Genomic DNA, 20,551 nt, shown 5'->3' with positions numbered 1-20,551 from the left:
ACTGCCTTAATTCTTCATGGCACACTTTCAACAAGGTGTTGGAAACGTTCCTCAGAGATTTTGGTTGGTTATTTGAGTTCCTGTTGCCTTTCTATCATCTGGAACCAGTCTGCCCATTCTCCTCTGACCTCTCACACCAACAAGGCATTTTCGTCCACACAACTGACCGCTCACTGGATATGTCCTCTTTTTCGGACCGTTCTCTGTAAACCCTAGAGATGGTTGTGCGTGAAAATCCCAGTAGATCAGCAGTTTCTGAAATACTCAGACCAGCCCGTCTGGCACCAACAACCACGCCACGTTCAAAGTCCCTTAAATCCCCTTTCTTCCCCGTTCTGATGCTCGGTCTGCACTTCAGCAAGTTGTCTTGACCACCTCTACACGCCTAAATGCAGTGAGTTGTGGCCGTGTGATTGGCTGATTACCTATTTGTGTTAACAAGCAACTGAACAGGTACGTTATAAAGTAGCCAGTGAGTGTGTGTGAGTGAGGGTGTGTGCGTGAGAACATGGACAGGCTGCTGACTGGCTACAGCTGCTAAAGGAGAAAGCTATGCTGGACACTTATGAAATTTCAAACATCTCATATATTTATATAAATGGTTATGGATGTATTGATTTAATAAACAAAAATGCGGTGGGTCCACCAGACGACTGAACAACAAACAGGAACAGCTCACAAGGTTTAAGAGCGAAATTACAGTACCGTAAGTGAAAGCACCTGGTCATGATCTACTGATATACTGGCCATTTTCCTGCCCTCACAGTCTGAGAGAGAGCAGCTCTCTGAGATCAGTTTCGCTTCCTCTGAAATGAGGGAGCAGAAGAGTGGGAGGGTCTACATGTGGAAGTTCCAGATATGGTGAGTTCCAGATATGGTGAGATGAGTGTTCATGTTTTATAGCAGAGTGATAATGCAGTCCTCTACATCACCACTGAGGGGCAGCACAGCACTGCTCTAGTCTCTGGAGTCTAAAATGTAGGAGGATGAAGAGTCTTTTATTTTTTAAAGGAATTCAGTAAACTCTGCATTTTCTTCATGATTGTCCTGATGTAGGATCTTCATGTGCATCTCACAGTAAATCTCTGGATCAGAGGAGGCCTCGATGTTGCTTTGCTCTTTTCTCTTCCACTGAAACTCATGTTCAGACAACTCTCAGGAGGATCTGATCTACTCATCAAACACTTTGGCATGAACTTTTGGAGTCCATGGCAGCTCAAGTGTCATTAACTCAAAACAGGAAGATGCTGTACCAAATATGAAGAAATTCTGATGTAATTCTACTTTTCACTCAAGCTGTTGGGCTGATGATCTAATTTGTGATGAAAAACTTTGTACTAAATAAGCAAGAAAAGCAAAATGGCATTTTGACTTGTGGACCCCACTTTAGGACCCCAGTGTATGTTTTAATGTTTTATAATGAGACCAATTAATGAAGTCCTTCACATAAGTGGTCAATGTTTTTTGACCTTATACAGAAAAATACCTGCATGTATTTATTGAATACACTAATAATAAACTAATACACTAATACTGATGTTTTTCATGGAAAGCAAAACTTTTTATTTTCAATAAAACAAAATATATTTCATTAGTTTTTCTTTATGTAAAGCATTTCTATAAAATAATGGTACCAAAACTGTTTTTAATGATTTCTTGAACTGTATTGGTGCCAGATGTACATTAAATCAGTGGAAATCTAGCTACTATAAGGCTGTAAGAGTTTGTAGCTCAGTGGGATTAGAACACAGGATTCTTCTACTTTTCTCCAAAGCACAGTTTATCACTGCACACAGACATTTTCATTCAGCTCTGTTACTGAAAAGACTTTAGACTCATTATCTTAGTTTCTTTAAGACTCAAACAGCTGACACAACCACACCCACCCAGGAAGCTGAGGGAATGGGGTCTGAACATTTTCACAGCATGACATATTGAATCGTGCAACAAGGGAACCGAGATTTACAACATACACATCATTTTGGATCACACAACCTCACAGTTCCACCCCTAAACCCAAACCAACCATTAACATAGAATCCAGCATAGAGCGGCTGAGTGAATGTGGTGTGGACTGTGTGTAGGAGGGTCATTGTGTCAGAGATGCTGTAGAAGGACAGAGTTCCTGCACTGTGATCCACATACACGCCTATTCTGAAGGAGGATGAGGCTGAGATCTCAGTCTGAATGTTGTTGTGATAGAAAGAGAGAGGGGGAGGACACTGCAGACTCCAGGACTGACTGTTGTGTCCAAACTTGCTCTCATAACTCTGTCCTTTCCTGCTGACCCCTTTATATGAGACTGAGATGTACAGATCATATCCAGCACTGCTCCACTCAACCTCCCAGTAACAGCGTCCACTCACACTCTCCTTACTCAACACCTGATACCAGTACTCAAATCTCTCTGGATGATGAGAGTAACGAAGGGCTCCCGAGAACGTCACCACTCTGTTCTTCTCAGACAGTCTGAGGTACTGATGTGCTGTGTTGGGATCCAGAGTCAGACGACGGAAATCTAACAAAGAGGAAAGAAATATAAACATTTCAGAATGAGAGGATAACAATGTTTCATTCAGTTCATATTTCTATTATTTTAGGAAATTCATCATTGATCAAAAGTATAACATTCATATTACTGTGTGTGTGTGTATTGTGTGTGTGTGTGTGTGTGTATTGTGTGTGTGTGTATTGTGTGTGTGTATTGTGTGTGTGTGTGTGTGTTGTGTACATACACTGTAGAAAATCTTCTCTGGTTTGTGGCTCTGAGGGTGAAATCATCTGAACTGCTGAAACTGTGGAGACAGAAAATGAAAAGTGCTGAAATGTGTCTGTTACTCGTTTTTCATTTTACCAGAATAAACTCAGTCTCTCTCTCTCTCTCTCTCTCTCTCTCTCTCTCTCTCTCTCTCTCTCTTTGTCTCTCTCTCCTCTCTCTGTTTTTCTCTCTCTCTATTGTATGTAATGTATGTAAATATAAATAAATAAATATATGAATATATAAATGCTTTATTTAAATATTCTTTCTTAATTTGTTTCTGTTTCAAAATAAACTGTTTAAATTCGTCCATCAAACTATGAACAGGACTTCATGAAATACAGTGAATATATTTAGGCTGCCTGATGTCGGCCATCAAGTGAAAATATGACTTCATTTAACATCAAAGGCCTTTTTTATTTTAATCTTGTGTCTGATTTTTACTCTGAACAGTAAAGATGTTCATCACTGTTTCACAGCTGGAAGCTCCTCTTACCATGGGGAGAGATTTTCCTGAATTCCTGCTTGCAGAATTCCTCTAGTCTCTCCTTCAGATCAGAGAGAGATTTCCTCACTCCATCAAATGAGAGATGTTGATGGACAGAGATGCTGGAGGAGCCCTCAGATCCAGAAGAGACACAGAGAGACTGGAAGCTCTACAGGGAGAAACACAATGGAGAACAATGTACAAGAGGAAAGTCTGTCAGCTTTTTCCTCATATGTGTTGCTGTAAATCAGGTCCTGCATGAACTGATTCACAAATAAACATCAATTCTTATCATTTTGTGCTTCTTCTGTTCCATTTAAGTTCAGATGGACTGTGTTGGAAGAAGATTACAAGTTTTTTTCCCTCCAATCAGAATTAGGTTGGATCTGCTAGACTTTGCCAGACTCCCACCCATGAGCACCAACTTGGGTTTAACATTGGGGGGCAAAAAAACAAAAGAACAAACAAAATAAAGAATTAAAATCTAATCTGATGAAATACTTTCATTTTGGGGAGGACATTGAAGTCAGAGTCAAATCAAATGAATCAAATTAAAGTTATAAAAATGGAAATTATTTCATTTATGTTTATGAAATTCTAGTTCTACTTCTACTGACACAGATTTCTCAGCTGAAAGGAAAACTCAACCACAGTCTGAATGCAGGAGAGCAACAAAATGTGCCGTAATCTTTAAAGAAGTCATTTTCACTGAGCAGGGTGACTGATCTGTAGCAGTCCAGTGTCCACGTCTCAGAGTGCAGCTGAATGGACAGCTGAAAGTTTATTTAAAACCCAGCAGAGTCTCAAACTGACCCAAAATATCTCCAGGCATAAACGTCCAAAACACAACATGTAATAAAATAATCTACACATAACAAAACTTATAAACTCGCTACTCATGATCTCTTACTGTGCGTCACTGTGAGTCTTTGGGTTGCCAGATATTCAGCACCAGGGTCAATAGAGATTTATGACACCATTTACTTTCATTTTCACATCTTCTTTCTGTGGCTGCAGTGCATTTAGAATCTCCTCCCCCCAAATTAAAGATCTACAGCACCTGTGTGTTTTTACAGTGTCTAGTCTGGTCACTGGAGAGGCTATGAAACTAAAGACCACACATCTTTTCTCAGGTCCTTCTGTAGATCAGACAGTGATGTTTACCTGGAGGAACTGGATGTGATCCTCTGTGTGTGAAAGCTGCTCCAGCTCAGTCTCTCTCCTCTTTAGATCAGCAATCTCCTGCTCCAGTTGCTCCAGGAGTTCTTCAGCTCCACTCAGTTCAGCCTCCTCCTGAGCTCTGATCAGCTCTGTTACCTCAGAGCGCTTTTTCTCAATGGAGCGGATCAGCTCAGTAAAGATCCTCTCACTGTCCTCCACTGCTGCCTGTGCAGAGCTCTGTTACAACACACACACAAGATGGAGCTCCATTTACACACCAGCTATCATTCACTCTCTCACTGGGACTCTAGACGACTCACTGTCCACATTGTGGCTGTGTAGGATCTCTAAGTGTCCAACACTGGACTCCTCACTGTCTGACTGGAGGAGAGTCTGACTGAGCTGTGAATCAGCTGCTCCAGCAGATCTCTGCTCACTACTCACCTTAAGAGTCTTCACAGCCTGTTTCACCTCCTGCAGCTTCTTCTCTTTCTCCTGGAGTCTCTGCTGAGATCTCCTCTGCATCTCCTTCAGCTCATTCTGAGGAGAAATAATTTGTATTCTGGTTCATATGAACAGCAGCTGAAGAGTTAAAGTTCACTCTAGTTCTACATGTGAGCTCAATAATGCTGTAAATATGCTGGAAGACGGGCGTTGGCTGGTCAGAGGTTTGCTGACCTGTTTGACTGGTTTGTCACTAACAGTAACGGCAGGTTTATTTAACACTTTCCTACCAAAATCACACACATTTTCAGTATCACTGTCCCATAAACTGACCGTCTGTATAAAGTGGGTGATTCAGTAAAGAATCAGATTCTAGATCAGAAATTCAAACTTCTCACCTGTTTTTCTTTTCTTTCTGCTGAAGCTGCTACTGTACTGTGTCCCATGTGTTCATCCATCGTACACAAATAACAGACCATCTTTTGGTCAGTACGACAGTAGATCTCAATCAGTTTATCATGTTGAGGGCAGATCTTCTCTTGTAGCTGTTTGGAGGCTTTGACCAGCTTGTGCTTCTTAAAGGCAGGAGACTGATAGTGAGGTTTAAGATGAGCTTCACAGTAAGAAGCCAGACACACCAAACAGGACTTGATGGCTTCGTGTTTTCTCCCAGTGCAGGAATCACACTCCACATCTCCAGGTCCAGCATAACAGAGAGCAGGAGAAGCAGCTTGGAGTTCTGTCTTCTTCAGTTTCTCCACCACTTCAGCCAGCATGTTGTTTCTGCGTAGAACAGGCCTTGGAGTGAAGGTCTCTCTGCACTGGGGGCAGCTGTAGAGCCCCCTCTGATCCTCCTGATCCCAGCAGCCATTAATACACACCATACAGAAACTGTGTCCACAGGGAACAGCCACTGGGTCCTTCAGCAGATCCAGACAGACTGGACAGCTGAACTGGTCCTGATCTACTGAAATACTGGCCATTTTCCTGCCCTCACAGTCTGAGAGAGAGCAGCTCTCTGAGATCAGTTTCGCATCCTCTGAAATGAGGGAGCAGCAGAGTGGGAGGGGCTACATGTGGAAGGATTTGATTGGTCAGAATAATCTGAATGATTATTTTTTATTAAAATCTCAGTGTTTACAGATATTCTAACTCAGAACTTATTAGTGAAATGATTATTAGTGTTTCTTCTACAAAAATAGTCGATACAGCAGAGCAGAAAGTTCACGCATGAAGTTTCATGTTGATTCTATTAGAATTAAAGTCGGTGTTGCTCCAGTTTAAATGTGTAGAGAGGGAAAAAGCTAAACTGGCACATTTTATACACTGACAAATTACTGAAGGAGTTCTGAATGTTTGTGGGTCTAAATGAATTGAATCCAGTGTGTTTGGACCTTTTGTGCTGTTTTCTAGTACTGAACTTCTTCTCTTCACACATTTAACATGAATTTGAATCTGTTCCTTTAACTGTTGTTTGAACTGATAATGACTTTATTGGGGTCATAACAATGTAAACTGGTCTAAGGAGGGTCCAGCTACTAAGAGGACGAGGTTTGGTTATTTTTCAGTCTCCATACTTTATCAGAGACACAATCCATGCAGGGAAAAATATATCTGGATTATAAAAGTACAGAAAACTGCATCTGAGATGTTTCTACAGATTTAATTTAGTCAGTTTGGTTTATGAGGTTTGGATCCTTAAAAGACAAAGATTTATAAACAGGAAGTGTTTCTATGATTGAGAAAATATCTGGTGAATAAAGTTTGGCGCTTCAGTGGAAGGAGAGCTGTGGAGTGAAAAATCCTGTAAATCATATTTTTATGCATAAAGAGTTCCAGATATGGTGAGATGAGTGTTCATGGTTTATAGCAGAGTGATAATGCAGTCCTCTACATCACCACAGAGGGGCAGCACAGCGCTGTTTCAAAGTCTGTCTCTGGATTCCAGTTTGTGTAAACATCAGAATAACCTGGGGAAAGAAAAAAAAATCAATGGCAAATCAAATAGGAAAAAAATAATAAACACAATAGTCAAATACATAAATGCTAATTGTACGGCATTAAAAGAATACTCCAGTTTTTCCACTGCAACACCAATACAGTGAGCTGAGCAGTACAGAATGGTGTTGGTGACTATAAATGTACTTTGCCAAATTAAACAATACTGGTCCTATAATTGAACCTTGAGGAACCCCCTTGGTTGAAAATTTACAAATGATTTCTTGAAATTTCCTCACAATACACAGTATGTGCATCATTATGGATTACACAGCCTCACAGTTCTCCCATGAACCCCAATAGGACAATCAACCCTGAATCCAGCACAGAGAGGCTCAGTGAACGAGGTGTGGACTGTGTAGGTATTTGTTTACTGTGTTGGGATCCAGAGTCAGCTGACAGAAATATAACGAAGAGGAAAAGAAACATCAACATTTTGAAGTTTTATTGACAGAATTACAGAGTAATAACTTTCATTTCATTCACATTTCTGTTATTTTAGAAAATTCTTAATCATCAATCAAAAATATAACATTTATATTGTGTATCTGGGTGTGTGTGTGTGTGTGTGTTCTCTGGTTTTTGGCTCAGAGGGTAAAATGATCTGTACTGCTGCACTGATTTGGCATTGAATCCATGTTATAACAAAAAGTCCCCATTATAAAAGCAATGCAGTATTATGTAATCAATCAATTAATCAGTCAATCAACCTTTATTGAAACTTAGAGTATGTTGAGGACGGCCCTCATTTAGAATGTAGGAAAATACAAGACAAATAAGGTTAAAAAGTCAAAATGATCAAATACAAATATTAGGCACACTAGTATTAAAAAATAACATTTAAAAACAACCAAGTTTGATTAAAAATATCTAAGACAGTACTAATATACACTACGTAGAAAAATTATAACTAATATCAATAAATCACACCCATAAAAAATATGAGCAACAATAAAATTAAGCAACTTAAAAGCAAAGAAAATAATAATAATAATAATAAAAAGTAAATCAGCTAAAACAGTAGGAGGCTGAGTGGTGGTCTTTACAGATTAAAGGTTTAAAGTGGTCGAGTGACGGCAGGGAGTGGAGTTCCTGTGATGAATTCCTGCTCACTGGCTCACTGCATCTTCCCAGTTCAGCAAAAGGTCTCAGCACCTGAAATGTGATCAAACCACTTGCATGAGTTTGATCATTTCTGATATTTACTGAAATCACTGATTTGATATAATACGGTGTGTGGTCAGTGAACATTCTATGGATAGACAGAAGCCAGTGTGTTTCTGTCATACTGCCACAGAGGACTAGCCCACTTTTTGATACAGTGTGCAGTGATGAGTATTGTAGGGGTGATAAATCTCAAAGCCCAGTGAAAGATTGAGTCTCAGGCCTTGAGGCTGTTGTCAGGTGCATGCTTGTATATTACCTCAAATCAACAATCAGGATAGTCTCAGCAGTCCGTTTCTAGTGTACATTGGGAAACGTGTGGTCTGATACAGTAAAGCAAGCTTCTGTCTTAATTTGCTAACTAGCTTACTTATAGGTACTATTCAGCGACCCTTTCAGTTCTGCGTTCTTTCAGGATAGTAAGTTAAAATCAAAGTTAGAAATTCTAGAAACCACCATGAATTTGGTCTTCTTCACACTGAAAACTGGTCCTGATCTACTGAAATACTGGCCTCGGCCATTTTCCTGCACTCATAGACTGAGAGATAGTGGGGGGGGCTATGTGTGGTAGGATTTGATTGGGCAGAACTCTATACTTTAGAGCTAAAAGATCAATGTCTAGAGATGCAGCTATGAGAGTTTATAGAGTGTAACTGCTTCTTCTCCCAAAATTGAATTTCATTTTGAGTCGAACACTTTTATTGTGGGAAAAGACACCAATAAACTGTGTTTTCCAGAGGAAACAAAAAGCTCAACTCATTGATTTTCTTTTTTGAAGGCAAAAACTTCAATTCACTTCAATATTTATTCATATAGTGTTTCTCACAACAAGTGCTGTCACAAAGCAGCTGTACAGAAAACGTGGGCCCAAGTCCCGGAAGAGCGTCACCATGGCGACAGTGACCTCCCTAAGAGCAAGAGGAAGAAACCTTGAGGGAAACCAAGAAACCATCCTCCTCTGGTCGACACCGTGTAGCAACACAATAACACAACAAGAACCAAAGGAACGAAGAATCAGACGTGTTTACAATAATGAAGGTAGAAGAAAAGAAAGAGGCTGTTAGTGGACAGAAGTGTTTAGGTGGGCCAGTTTTACTTCTGATTCTAATTCTAAAGACATTTAATGCTGTATATTCAGGCCTCTTCTACAGCTTTCTAATTAAATGCGTTGAAAACTGAAAATAACTTAATTCATTTTTTTATAGTCTCCAAATAAATTAAAATGAAGAAAATGCTTAATATTTCAATCTGTGGTTCTTGAACATCAAATCACTAATTATTTACAAACAAAGTGACTGAGTTTCTACCATTCAGAATAATTATTATGATACTACACTCACTGACCACTTTATTAGGTACACCTTGCTAGTAAAAGGTTGGACCCCCTTTTGCCTTCAAAACTGCTTTAATTCTTCGTGGCAGACTTTCAACAAGGTGTTGGAAACGTTCCTCATAGATTTTATTTATTTGAGTTACTTTCGCCTTTCTATCATCTGGAACCAGTCTGCCCATTCTCCTCTGACGTCTCACATCAACAAGGCATTTTCGTCCACACAACTGACTGCTCACTGGATATTTCCTCTTTTTCGGACCGTTCTCTGTAAACCCTAGAGATGGTTGTGCATAAAAATCCCAGTAGATCAGCAGTTTCTGAAATACTCAGACCAGCCCGTCTGGCACCAACAACCACGCCACGTTCAAAGTCACTTAAATCCCCTTTCTTCCCCGTTCTGATGCTCGGTCTGCACTTCAGCAAGTTGTCTTGACCACCTCTACATGCCTAAATGCATTGAGTTGCAGCTGTGTGATTGGCTGCTTAGCTATTTGTGTTAACAAGCAATTGAACTGGCCGGTAACAGTAAATTATTTCACAAAGTAAACTCTAAGTAATTCAAACAGTACCAATTATCAATACAAACATAACTTTCATTACAATCACAAACTGTTAAAGTTTAATTTGCTGTTCATTAGGGTCTGTTATTATAAAGTGTTGTCAATTCTTCATCGAAGCATGTGAAACCAATTTAAGCAAATTCTATTCAAAAACAGCTTAATTTCAGGAAATAGCATCTTTATGGAATGAAGTTGATCACTACTAAAACACTATAACATTATTTCATGTGTTTTCATTGTATGTACATATGAAGTAGACCAGCCCACCTCCAAACCCTAACTGCATTTCTCCACTACAGTAGCTTTTTTCCAAACTTTGAGATCTAACTCAGCGAGAAGAGAAAGGCTCTTTAAGCACTTTTTATAAATCATATTTATATGTTTGAGTAGAGAAACAACCACACACACACACACCTTCTAAGTCGCCTCTTCCTCAGGGTCATGGAGAAACAACAATGCTTATTAAACCAAAGTTGACTATGAAACAGTGTGTTTAAATACATGTAAACAGTGAAAAACTATGCATCTTTCTCCCCATTTTCATCTGCATAAATGCAAATTTCAACCTGAAATGTCCATCATAGTCCAGCTCCACTCCAAGGAACACAAGGGTGAAACACCTATTAAGGATATGTTTTTTTATTTTAATCTGGTTTTATTTTAATAAACTGCATTTTATAAAAAGAAAGTTTTCTTTTTGTGGACAAGTATTTAAAAATGTGACTATAATGGTTTTAAAAATGCTCATTAGTTTATCAAAAGAATTTATCATAATATATTTAATGGGTCTTTATTTACTTATTTATTTATTAGCTGCCTGGACTGATCATTAATGTTTAAGCAGTCAAAGAAAACCGTTGTCATTTAAGTCAGTTTGTTTATCTGGAACTGTGATATTTGTTGTAACTGGACTTCCGTATGTATTAGTTAAAGGTAAAGTAACTTCAATGTACAACATACACATCATTGTGGATCACACAACCTCACAGTTCCAGGACACACCCAGAATCCAGCATAGAGCGGCTGAGTGAATGTGGTGTGGACTGTGTGTAGGAGGGTCATTGTGTCAGAGACGCTGTAGAAGGACAGAGTTCCTGCACTGTGATCCACATACACTCCTATTCTGGAGGAGGATGAGGCTGAGATCTCAGTCTGAATGTTGTTGTGATAGAAAGAGAGAGAGGGAGAACACTGCAAACTCCAGGACTGACCGTTGTGTCCAAACCAGCTTTCATTACTCTGTCCTTTCCTGCTGACCCCTTTATATGAGACTGAGATGTACAGCCATCCTTCACTGCTCCACTCAACCTCCCAGTAACAGCGTCCACTCACACTCTCCTTACTCAACACCTGATACCAGTAGTCAAATCTCTCTGGATGGTCAGAGTAATGCTGGAATCTCCCACTGTGCATCACCACTCTGTTCTTCTCAGCCAGACTGAGGTACTGATTTATTGTGTTGGGATCCAGAGTCAGACGACAGAAATCTAACATAGAAAAGAAAATGATTAACACCGAATAAAATGCTGAAATAACTTAATTCAAATGTGTAAATATGATCCAAAAGAATAAAGTACATCAACTAAGCACCACTCAAAAGTAAGAAAAATGAGCATCTATAAATGTGTAATCTGTAGATTTAAATCAAGTACATGCAAAGCTTTTTTTCACCGACATTTTCTGTGTTTTATTCACGGAACGTATTTAACTTAAGTGTATATGTTTTTGTGTGTTGTGTGCGTTTTCACATACACTGCAGAAAATCTCTGCTCTGCTTCTTTAGCTTTGAGTATAAAGCCATTTCAGCTGGTAGCTCTGTGGGAAAAGAGACTAAAAGGTCGGATAGTATTTGTTATGTGCTTTGGGAAAAATATTTCACATATAAATTCTTTATATAATATAAATATAAAGTCGCGTTGCTAAAAAATTCTCTTTCTACACCAGCCTGGGGAAGGGACGATGCACCTAATAACAGCAGGCCTACATAGCCTTATTCTATTAAAGAGTCCATTAGGCCATTCAACAATTTTTTTTTCTCTCTGGCATGTAGCGTGTCGACTTGTGTTTACATGCTACATCACACACCATTTCGGCATTATAAAGAGGTGGAGGATGCTAACAGCCAGACGCCTGGTGAGTCAGGCCAATGTACAATGATTCTGTAAGAAGTGTGATGTCTGCATAGCTAAAAGAGCCCTTTGGAACAACCCTTTGCACCCAGTCTGGAACCTCATGGACTGAATTCCCAAAGACATCCTTTACGGCATGGCTGGTCCAGAAGCTCTGTGGTGGCTTTGGCTGCACTAGTAGAACGGTTTATCTCTTTGCCCGTAATACAGTTGGTCTGGCTGTTGGACCAGCAACAATGTGACTGAGATGAGCACCTCCCCATGTTGCTCTATGCCTGCCACAGAACTAGGCAAGATTCCATTGAATGCACCTCCACCACGTTCATGATGGGGCAGGACCTGAGAGCTCCCTTGACCTCCTTTGTGGCTAGCCCCTGGCTGATCAACTACCGGAAAGCCTTCGCCAGATTACGTGGTGGACCTACAGCAGAAGATAAAGGAGGTCCATCAGTCAGTCAGAGAACACCTGGTTAAAGGCCGAGAGGGTATTCAATCTTGAAAGGGTATTCAATCCTCACCAATGGACAAACCATTGCCCAAGCTGGTTGTCAAACCTTGGACAATATTGAGCAGGCTTCCTTCAGGCTGAAGAAAAGGGCAGTTCTAGCTTTATTAGCATTACATCCCCATGCAAAACTGGTAACTCCTTAGGAACTCCTTAATCTGAGGGACATGCCTCCCTCATGGGAGTCAGGGCCATAGGTTTCTGGCGTGTCAGGCTCCACTTCCCTGGTGGAGGTCACCGAGATAGTTGGCAAACTCCTCATTGGCAAGGCACCGGGTGTGGGTTATTTGCAATATTCCATGGACCTTGGGAACAGTACCCTTGGACTGGCAGATGGGGGCGGTGGTCCCTATTTTAAGAAAGGGGACCGTTGTGTTCCAACTACCGGGGTATCACACTGCTCAGCCTCTCTGGGAAAGTTTATGCCAAGGTGCTGGAAAGGAACCTCTGACTGATAGTCAAACCTCAGATTGAAGAGGAACAATACGGATTCCATCCTGGCTGTGGAACAGTGGACCAGCTTTTCACCCTCTCACAGACTGTTGAGGGGGCATGGGAGTTTGCCAAACCAGTCTACATGTGTTTTGTGGACCTGTAGAAGGCTTACGGCTGTGTTCCCCGAAATATCTTGTGGGAGGTCCTCTAGGTGCCAGGTCTACTTCTGTGGGCCATTCAATCTCTGTACTCCCAGAGTGAGAGTTGTGTATATATTCTCTGTATTAAGTCAAACTTGTTCAGTGTTAGGCGTTGGACTCTGCCAAGGCTGTGCCTTATCTCCACTTCTGATCATGATATTCATGGACAGGTTGTCAAGACATTACGTGTGGAGGCTGGAGGGTGGCATTTTTGCTATGTGCAGATGATGTCCTTTTGGCTGGATTTCATGGATGCCTCTAGCGCTCACTGGAGCGGTTTGCAACTGAGTGTGAAATGGTTGGTATGCGAATCAGCACCCCCAAATCTGAATCCATGGTCCTAGCCCAGAAAAGGCATGCCCACTCCAGGTAAGGGGAAAGGACCTGCCGTAGGATGAAGGAGTTTAAGTATCTCATGGTCTTGTTCATGAGTGATGGGAAGATGGATCATGAATTTGGCTGCAGGCTGGGACAGCAATAATGCGGTCACTGTACCAGACTGTAGTGGTGATGAGGGAGCTGAGCCATAAGGCAAAGCTTTCTGTTTACTGGTCGGTCTACATCCTGACATTCACTTGTGGTCACAAGCTGTGGGTAATGACCGAAAGAATGAGACTGTGAATACAAGCGACAGAAATTCGTTTTCTTCGCAGGGTGGTGGACTACACTCTATTGGATGAAGAGCTTCATTATCTGGGAGGAGCTTGGAGAAGAGCTGCTTCTCCTCCACAATGAGAGGAGTCAGTTGAGGTGGTTTGGGCATCTGATCAGGATGCCCCTGGACGCCTCCTGGTGGGGGTTTACCCGGCATGACCTACTGGGACGAGACCCTGGGGTCATTCTAAGACTAAGAGGGATTATATCTCCAAGTTGCCTTTGGGTGCTTCGGGGGTTTCCCAGAATTAGCTGAAGGAAGTTGCAGGAGACGTTTGGTATTCTCTGCTCCCCCAACTGCCACCGTGACCCTATCTGGATTAAGCGTTTAACGGTGATGAATAAATGAATAACTGACTGACAGACATTCAGTTTCATAGATGACAGATTTCATGTGGGACATGAAAAGTAGTTTGTGTCAACTTAACATTAAATGAATTGACAAACTGAAATGTTATTATTGGTTTTGTTTTTATACCCAGTAAACATGTCAGCTAGTTAGATATTAAAATGTATTCAATTTGCAGTATTTATGAGGTGATATTAAAGCTGAAATGGAGAAAAATAAATCAATATTTATAATTACAAAATGATTTACCGCAGTAAATTTTGAAAACAGTTTAGATTGGAAGTTTTTCGTGGAAATCCATGACATGAGCTGCCAAGACCTCAGTGAGTTTGAATGGCTGAACTCAAAGGCAATAGTTCATACTCCCATTCCTGATAAAAAAATAAGGATAGCACATATCCCCTCAAATAAATTCAAAACAGTTGTACTGACATTCACAGATTCATGAAAAGTGTGCTGCAGATGTCATATACATAAAAATACAACATTATTTGTTACTCTTTGTGGTTGTCAGTGAGACAATGTATAACCGCTAACACTGAACGAGCTTGACTTAATACCGAGTATATGTACACAACTCTCACTCCGGGAGTACAGAGACTGAATGGCCCACAGTAGTAGACCAGGCACAGGGAGGACATCCCACAAGATATTTCGGGAAACAGTCTTGTATTTGTTTTGATGAACTTCATGTAATTGTATGCACAATTGTATAAATGTATTGTTTTTGCATCAGCTTGTAGCTGGTAAGTTGTAACATTTGCACTCTCATCACGTTCAGGTGAAATGTTCAGAGAAGGTGGAGTACAAAGTGTACATTTTCATTTTGTAGCAGAGATGCCTCGGTTACTTGTATAAACATTTTTAATCTTGCTGAGACATTTTATCCAATTACTAGCCAAAAAAAAGTGTTATTCGTTCTGCACAGCACAAAAAAACCAAAACAAACTAACATAGAAACAAAAACTTACGACCCACCTATTCTCTTTTTGCACCTGTAAACACTCTGGGCAGGTAAAAATTCATCCTCATGGTCTTCATCAGCAGAGCTCCTTTCACTGTACAGAGAGATTTTCCTGAATTCCTGCTTGCAGAATTCCTCTAGTCTCTCTTTCAAATCAGAAAGAGATTTCCTCACTCCATCAAATGAGAGATGTTGATGGACAGTGAGGCTGGGTGAGTCCTCAGATCCAGAAGAGACACAGAGAGACTGGAAGCTCTACAGAGAGAAACACAATGCAGTAAGATGTTGGATTGTAATACTTTCAAGAGACTGCCATCTTCTTTCGTTATGTTTTGTGGTTAAAGATTTTTAAAAGGATTGGGAAAAAAACTATTAGATTTCTTGAAACTCTGCAATTCTCCTTTCAAAGACTGACTTTCACTGACTTCTTCATAAGCATTCTTTTTAACCATATATTTAAAATACTAACACTGCTGTGATAGACCTGCTTGCATTGCTGTTCTACAGTTCTGATGATCAATTTTCTTATTCTAAATTCTTCAATTTATTTAAAAATTATATATAATTCACAGATATAAATGGCTAATCTTTAATGACAGGAGATATTTTAAAAATAACAAGAGGAGGAACAGTCCTTCAGCAGATCACAAAGCAATGGTTACCTGGAGGAACTGGACATGATCCTCTGTGTGTGAAAGCTGCTCCAGCTCAGTGTCTCTCCTCTTTAGATCAGCAATCTCCTGCTCCAGTTGCTCCAGGAGTTCTTCAGCTCCACTCAGTTCAGCCTCCTCCTGAGCTCTGATCAGCTCTGTTACCTCAGAGCGCTTTTTCTCAATGGAGCGGATCAGCTCAGTAAAGATCCTCTCACTGTCCTCCACTGCTGCCTGTGCAGAGCTCTGTTACAACACACACACAAGATGGAGCTCCATTTACACACCAGCTATCATTCACTCTCTCACTGGGACTCTACATGACTCACTGTCCACATTGCATCAAAGTGTCCAAACACTGGACTCGTCATTAGCTGACTGCAGGAAAGCCTGAGCTAAGATAGAGTTAAAGGGAACCGTCTCCTCAATATTTTACTTTCTCAGCTTTGCTTTAGTGTTTTGCCCCAGAGGCTGGCCTACCCTTTTAGTACATTTCCAAGAGTGACAAGGGCTGGAAAAGAAAAACAAAACCAAAAAACCTCCAAAGAACTAATACACATATATATATATATATAAAAAGAATATGTTTCTAGGGTGTTGCTTAGTAGTTGACGTTTATTTCAGTATTTCAGATGCTGTAGTGCAGTTGATATGGTATTCCAACTGGTTTGGTAAGGTATTGTTTGGCAGTTGTTTGGTGGTTGCTATGGTATTCAAGGTCGTTTCTAGGTTGTTACTATTTGCTTGTAGTGGTATTCCCAGTGGTTGCTAGGATGTTAATTTATGGTTGTTATGGTATCTGTCCTGAGATCTAGAGGGCTGCTAGGGTGTTTTGAGTGGTTGCTATAGGTGTTGCTCCTGGTTGCTTTGTTATCCAAGTTGGTAGGTGGTTTCTATGGTACTCTTACTCTTTCTTATGGTACTCTTAAAATCAAGGTTAAAATTCTGTAGTATGAACTTGGCAAAAAGGTAGACAAAAACTGACGCACTCAACTGGTTCAATATGGTAATACACTTTTTCCCCTGCATCTGCTACAAATAGGCCCAGCATTTATATTACATGTTACAATAATCTCAAACCCTATATGCAAACATAAACCCTAAATAGAAATGAAAATGACAAGGTACTAAACCACTAGTTGAGACCATAATACACAATACTTAAGTTAAAAACGTGATGCCATAGTTGCATCAATTTTTTCCCTTAGTATTGGTGAAGTGTATCAGTGTATTTTATGTTGTACTTAATTTCCACTAATAATCCTATATATTTATATTATTATAATGTGGCTGTTTAGTTACTGGTTTAACTTTATGCATCGATTAACATGACATGATAAGATATGGCCAATAAAGTGCAGCTACTTAATTCCCTACTTCTTTAAAGTAATTCTTTAAGAAAAACAGTTGTTGAGTAGTAATCATGAATAATTAAATACATCATTTAAATAAAAATGTATTCGCTTCTTACCTTCAGAGTTTTCACAGCCTTTTTTACCTCCTTCAGCTTCTTCTCTTTCTTATAGATTATTTGCCAGAATTCCCACTTCATTTCCTTAAGCTGTGCCTGAGAAGAAATACATTTTATTCAGCTACTGGTCAATTATCACCTACAACTATATACTTTATAATAGTGGTAGTTCGACTAGTTTGACTTATTTAATACCAACAATGTGATAAGTTATTTCCTTAGTCACTTCGCTTGTCACCTCAAACTCATTCCACAATCTGCATTGCAGTTTTAGTCCTATAACAGATTAAATGCAACTGATCAAATATCAATGAATAGTAATCAATTCATTTCAGTACCTCTTCAGCATCCTTGACGCTTGAACTGTGAAGAACAGGCCTTAGAGTCAAAGTCTTTCTGCACTGTGAGTAGCTTTGGTCCCCTCTCTTATCATATAAAATCCAATACGCATTAATACACCTTTGACAGAACGTGTGTCCACAGGAGATTGTTACTGGATCCTTCAGCAGATCCAGACAGACTGGACAGCTGAACTGGTCCTCATCTACCAAAATACCTGCTTCTGCCATTTTCGTGCACTAGCAGACTGAGAGAGAGCAGCTCTCTGAGATCAGATTTGTTTACTCTGAAACAAAAGGTGGGAGTGGCCACAGGTGGATGGATTTAATTGAGCAGAAGGAGCAAGAGAAAGTGCGAGAGAGAGAGAGAGAGAGAGAGAGAGAGAGATGCCACTGTAAAACAACAATATTAATTTACAAATGTAAGTAAACTGGGTGTTTAAACAGTTCAGTTCGCTGAACATATGATAGTAAGTTAACAGAACCATGTATTATATTCGGTGTCATGCCACCCTCCGGCCTGGCTGGAACTACAGCTTACTGGGCGGCCTCGGACTGTATTTCCCAGAACCTCTGGCTCCCTCACATGACTCAGGACTCCACCCATCACGGTTCAGCCTCTCCAGACTTTTAATCATGTTCACCTGTTCCCATGTGTTCCCATTTAACCTGTCTGTTTCCATCTGTTCATTGTGAAGTACTGTCACCATCTGCTGTGCGTATTGAGCCTTTCTTCATATCTATAAGCCTGTTCTTGTCTATGACTTGTTTTCTGTTTTTTTGCTCACACTCCATATATTTTTTTTTTTTTACACAACTAGCCTCGTCGGCAAGCGTCTGGTTCAGTCTGCAAACATTACAGTGTATATTGAGGCAGTTGAGAAGGCCCTGAACAACCAGTATCAGCTTCTGGGACATCACCAACAAGTATTAGCAGGCGTTACACGGTTTGTTGGTGACCTCATGCAGCAGCAAGGAGAACAGCAAACTAACCTCGCTCAGCAAGGATTAAATACATCGCTTCACAGCTGCAGAATCCCTGTTACTCCCTCTGCTCCTGCTCCTATTAGCTTTATTATCTAAAACTGGATTAATCACAGCCTGAGTATCTAAACCTGGATTAATCTAAGATTTAGTGTACAAACCAGGATTAATCACAGCCTGAGTATCTAAACCTGGATTAATCTAAGATTTAGTGTACAAACCAGGATTAATCACAGCCTGAGTATCTAAACCTGGATTAATCTAAGATTCAGTGTACAAACCTGGATTAATCACAGCCTGAGTATCTAAATTATTATCTCTAATTTAAAGCCAACATTCAAGTCCAGGATTCCATCTTTGAAAATCTTTGATTTCTTTTTTTGTATAGCATTAGTATGAATGGGGAAATGTTTTTTTTTTTTTAATCATCAAGTTTAGGATTTGATACATGCACATGTTCATATGCATGTGTTCCGCTCATTGGAAGGACATAATTATGTCAAGGTGCTGCAAAAAGAAATAATTCAACCACCTTATTGTGAATATTATTTCCATAAAACACTCCCTCTCTCATTATATTGCTTACAAGGAACACCTGGGAGACACGGGGCAAAGCTAGGATCACACAAGGACCTCAGTAGTTTACCACCTCCAATAGGCTCAGATCTTTATAATGTAGGACAAGTTCTTACATTTTAAAAATAGATTCATTGTTAAGTTCATTTACACAATCTAAGCAGTTCATCACACTTAAAAATTTGTTGCTGTTGCTTCATAATTGTTTGTCAATACTGCAAAGTTCAAGAAAATTATACATTGATGTAGTCATGTAACAGAAATTTCACCACATCTTGCCAACAAACCATGAAAAAAACAAAAAACAAAGATTGGCAAAGCCAGATCCACAGTTATGTCTTCGTTGTTCACTGAAAAAAAGAACATACATATTAGATTTACATAATTTAATTGTGGATATTGGTTTCACGTGAATGATTTGTAGTGAAGAATCCAAACCCTTAACAAATCTCTATGTTTGACTTTGTTCAATAAAAATAAAAAAATCAAGTTACTCCAACTCCATTTAGTCGAGTTATTTTAAGCTTAATTTTCATATTTCTGCTACATTTCAATCATGTTAGTACACAATCACGTATTGTCAGAAGTGTGGTAACTTGGTTTAATTTGTGTTTGTTAAAATCTAAATAAAAGACAGACTAGTTTTAAAAAAAAAAAACATTCAAGATTTCAAGTGAACGCTGGAACCAATTTTCCAGGCCCAAGCTCCAAAGGTCTCAGTGCAGAATGCAAGGATTTTATTTAAATATTTAAAAGGACAAACTACACTATAAAAAGTGGCTTGCCAGATCTACTTAATGATTAAGTGACCCTTATTAGTCCCACAACGGGGAAATTCCACCTCTGCATTTAACCCATCTGTGAAGTGAAATACCACATACACACCAGTGAGCACACACACACTAGGGGGCAGTGAGCACACTTGGCTGGAGAGGTGGGCAGCCCAATTGCAGCGCCCGGGGAGCAGTTGGGGGTTAGGTGTCTTGCTCAAGGACACCTCAGTCATGTGCTGTCAGCTCTGGGGATCGAACTGGCGACCTTCCGGTCACGAGGCTGGTTCCCTAACTTCCAGCCCACGACTGCCCCAAACAATGACTTCATGTGGCAACAAGTAAACTAACTAGTTTCTTTCAACCTAATAAGTACTTTGAAAGAACTATTCTTTCCATCAAAGTATATTTTAAGTTGAATCAAACTAGTTCAATTGCTTGTTATCACATGAAGTCATTGTTTTTTAAAATCTGATGAGCTGCTTTTTTTTACAGTTTAAATCCCTAAAGTTACAGAGAAAAACTATCAAACTAAAAGCTTTATCAAAAGTTAAAGAACTGAGCTCATCTCACTCGTGAAATTCAGCTTTAAAGCTTTGAGCCGTATTAAAGTTTACACCA

At 39.8% G+C, this 20,551-nt stretch overlaps 2 protein-coding genes across 2 annotated transcripts; both read right to left on the bottom strand.

The window, feature by feature from the left end:
• Window positions 1-1,365: 1,365 nt before the first annotated feature.
• Window positions 1,366-6,790, bottom strand: LOC108444158 (tripartite motif-containing protein 16-like protein). Its single transcript, XM_037538233.1, has 6 exons — window positions 5,249-6,790; window positions 4,851-4,946; window positions 4,410-4,643; window positions 3,255-3,414; window positions 2,736-2,795; window positions 1,366-2,518 (listed from the first exon to the last, which is right to left on the bottom strand). The coding sequence occupies exons 1-6, from the start codon at window positions 5,831-5,833 to the stop codon at window positions 1,977-1,979; spliced, it is 1,677 nt and encodes a 558-aa protein (XP_037394130.1). The 5' UTR covers window positions 5,834-6,790; the 3' UTR covers window positions 1,366-1,976.
• A 4,078-nt stretch (window positions 6,791-10,868) lies between these two features.
• On the bottom strand, window positions 10,869-17,630 carry LOC108444156 (tripartite motif-containing protein 16-like). The gene is made up of 5 exons (XM_037538234.1): window positions 17,601-17,630; window positions 17,263-17,358; window positions 15,804-16,037; window positions 15,156-15,396; window positions 10,869-11,392 (listed from the first exon to the last, which is right to left on the bottom strand). The coding sequence occupies exons 2-5, from the start codon at window positions 17,341-17,343 to the stop codon at window positions 10,869-10,871; spliced, it is 1,080 nt and encodes a 359-aa protein (XP_037394131.1). The 5' UTR covers window positions 17,344-17,358; window positions 17,601-17,630.
• Between the last annotated feature and the right edge of the window lie 2,921 nt (window positions 17,631-20,551).

The sequence above is a fragment of the Pygocentrus nattereri genome, chromosome 4 (assembly GCF_015220715.1).
Source record: "Pygocentrus nattereri isolate fPygNat1 chromosome 4, fPygNat1.pri, whole genome shotgun sequence".
NCBI lineage: Eukaryota > Metazoa > Chordata > Actinopteri > Characiformes > Serrasalmidae > Pygocentrus > Pygocentrus nattereri.
This window is presented reverse-complemented; position numbering and strand designations above follow the sequence as displayed.

Excerpts from the sequence above, each read along its gene's own strand:
- LOC108444156 (XM_037538234.1), bottom strand. The coding sequence starts at position 17,343 with ATGAAGTGGGAATTCTGGCAAATAATCTATAAGAAAGAGAAGAAGCTG. Across the intron at positions 16,038-17,262 it reads AGGCTGTGAAAACTCTGAAG|AGCTCTGCACAGGCAGCAGT; the intron begins GTAAGAAGCGAA and ends GTGTTGTAACAG. Across the intron at positions 15,397-15,803 it reads ATCATGTCCAGTTCCTCCAG|AGCTTCCAGTCTCTCTGTGT; the intron begins GTAACCATTGCT and ends TTCTCTCTGTAG.
- LOC108444158 (XM_037538233.1), bottom strand. The coding sequence starts at position 5,833 with ATGGCCAGTATTTCAGTAGATCAGGACCAGTTCAGCTGTCCAGTCTGT. Across the intron at positions 3,415-4,409 it reads ATCACATCCAGTTCCTCCAG|AGCTTCCAGTCTCTCTGTGT; the intron begins GTAAACATCACT and ends TTCTCCCTGTAG. Across the intron at positions 2,519-2,735 it reads CAGAGAAGATTTTCTACAGT|ATTTCCGTCGTCTGACTCTG; the intron begins GTATGTACACAA and ends CCTCTTTGTTAG.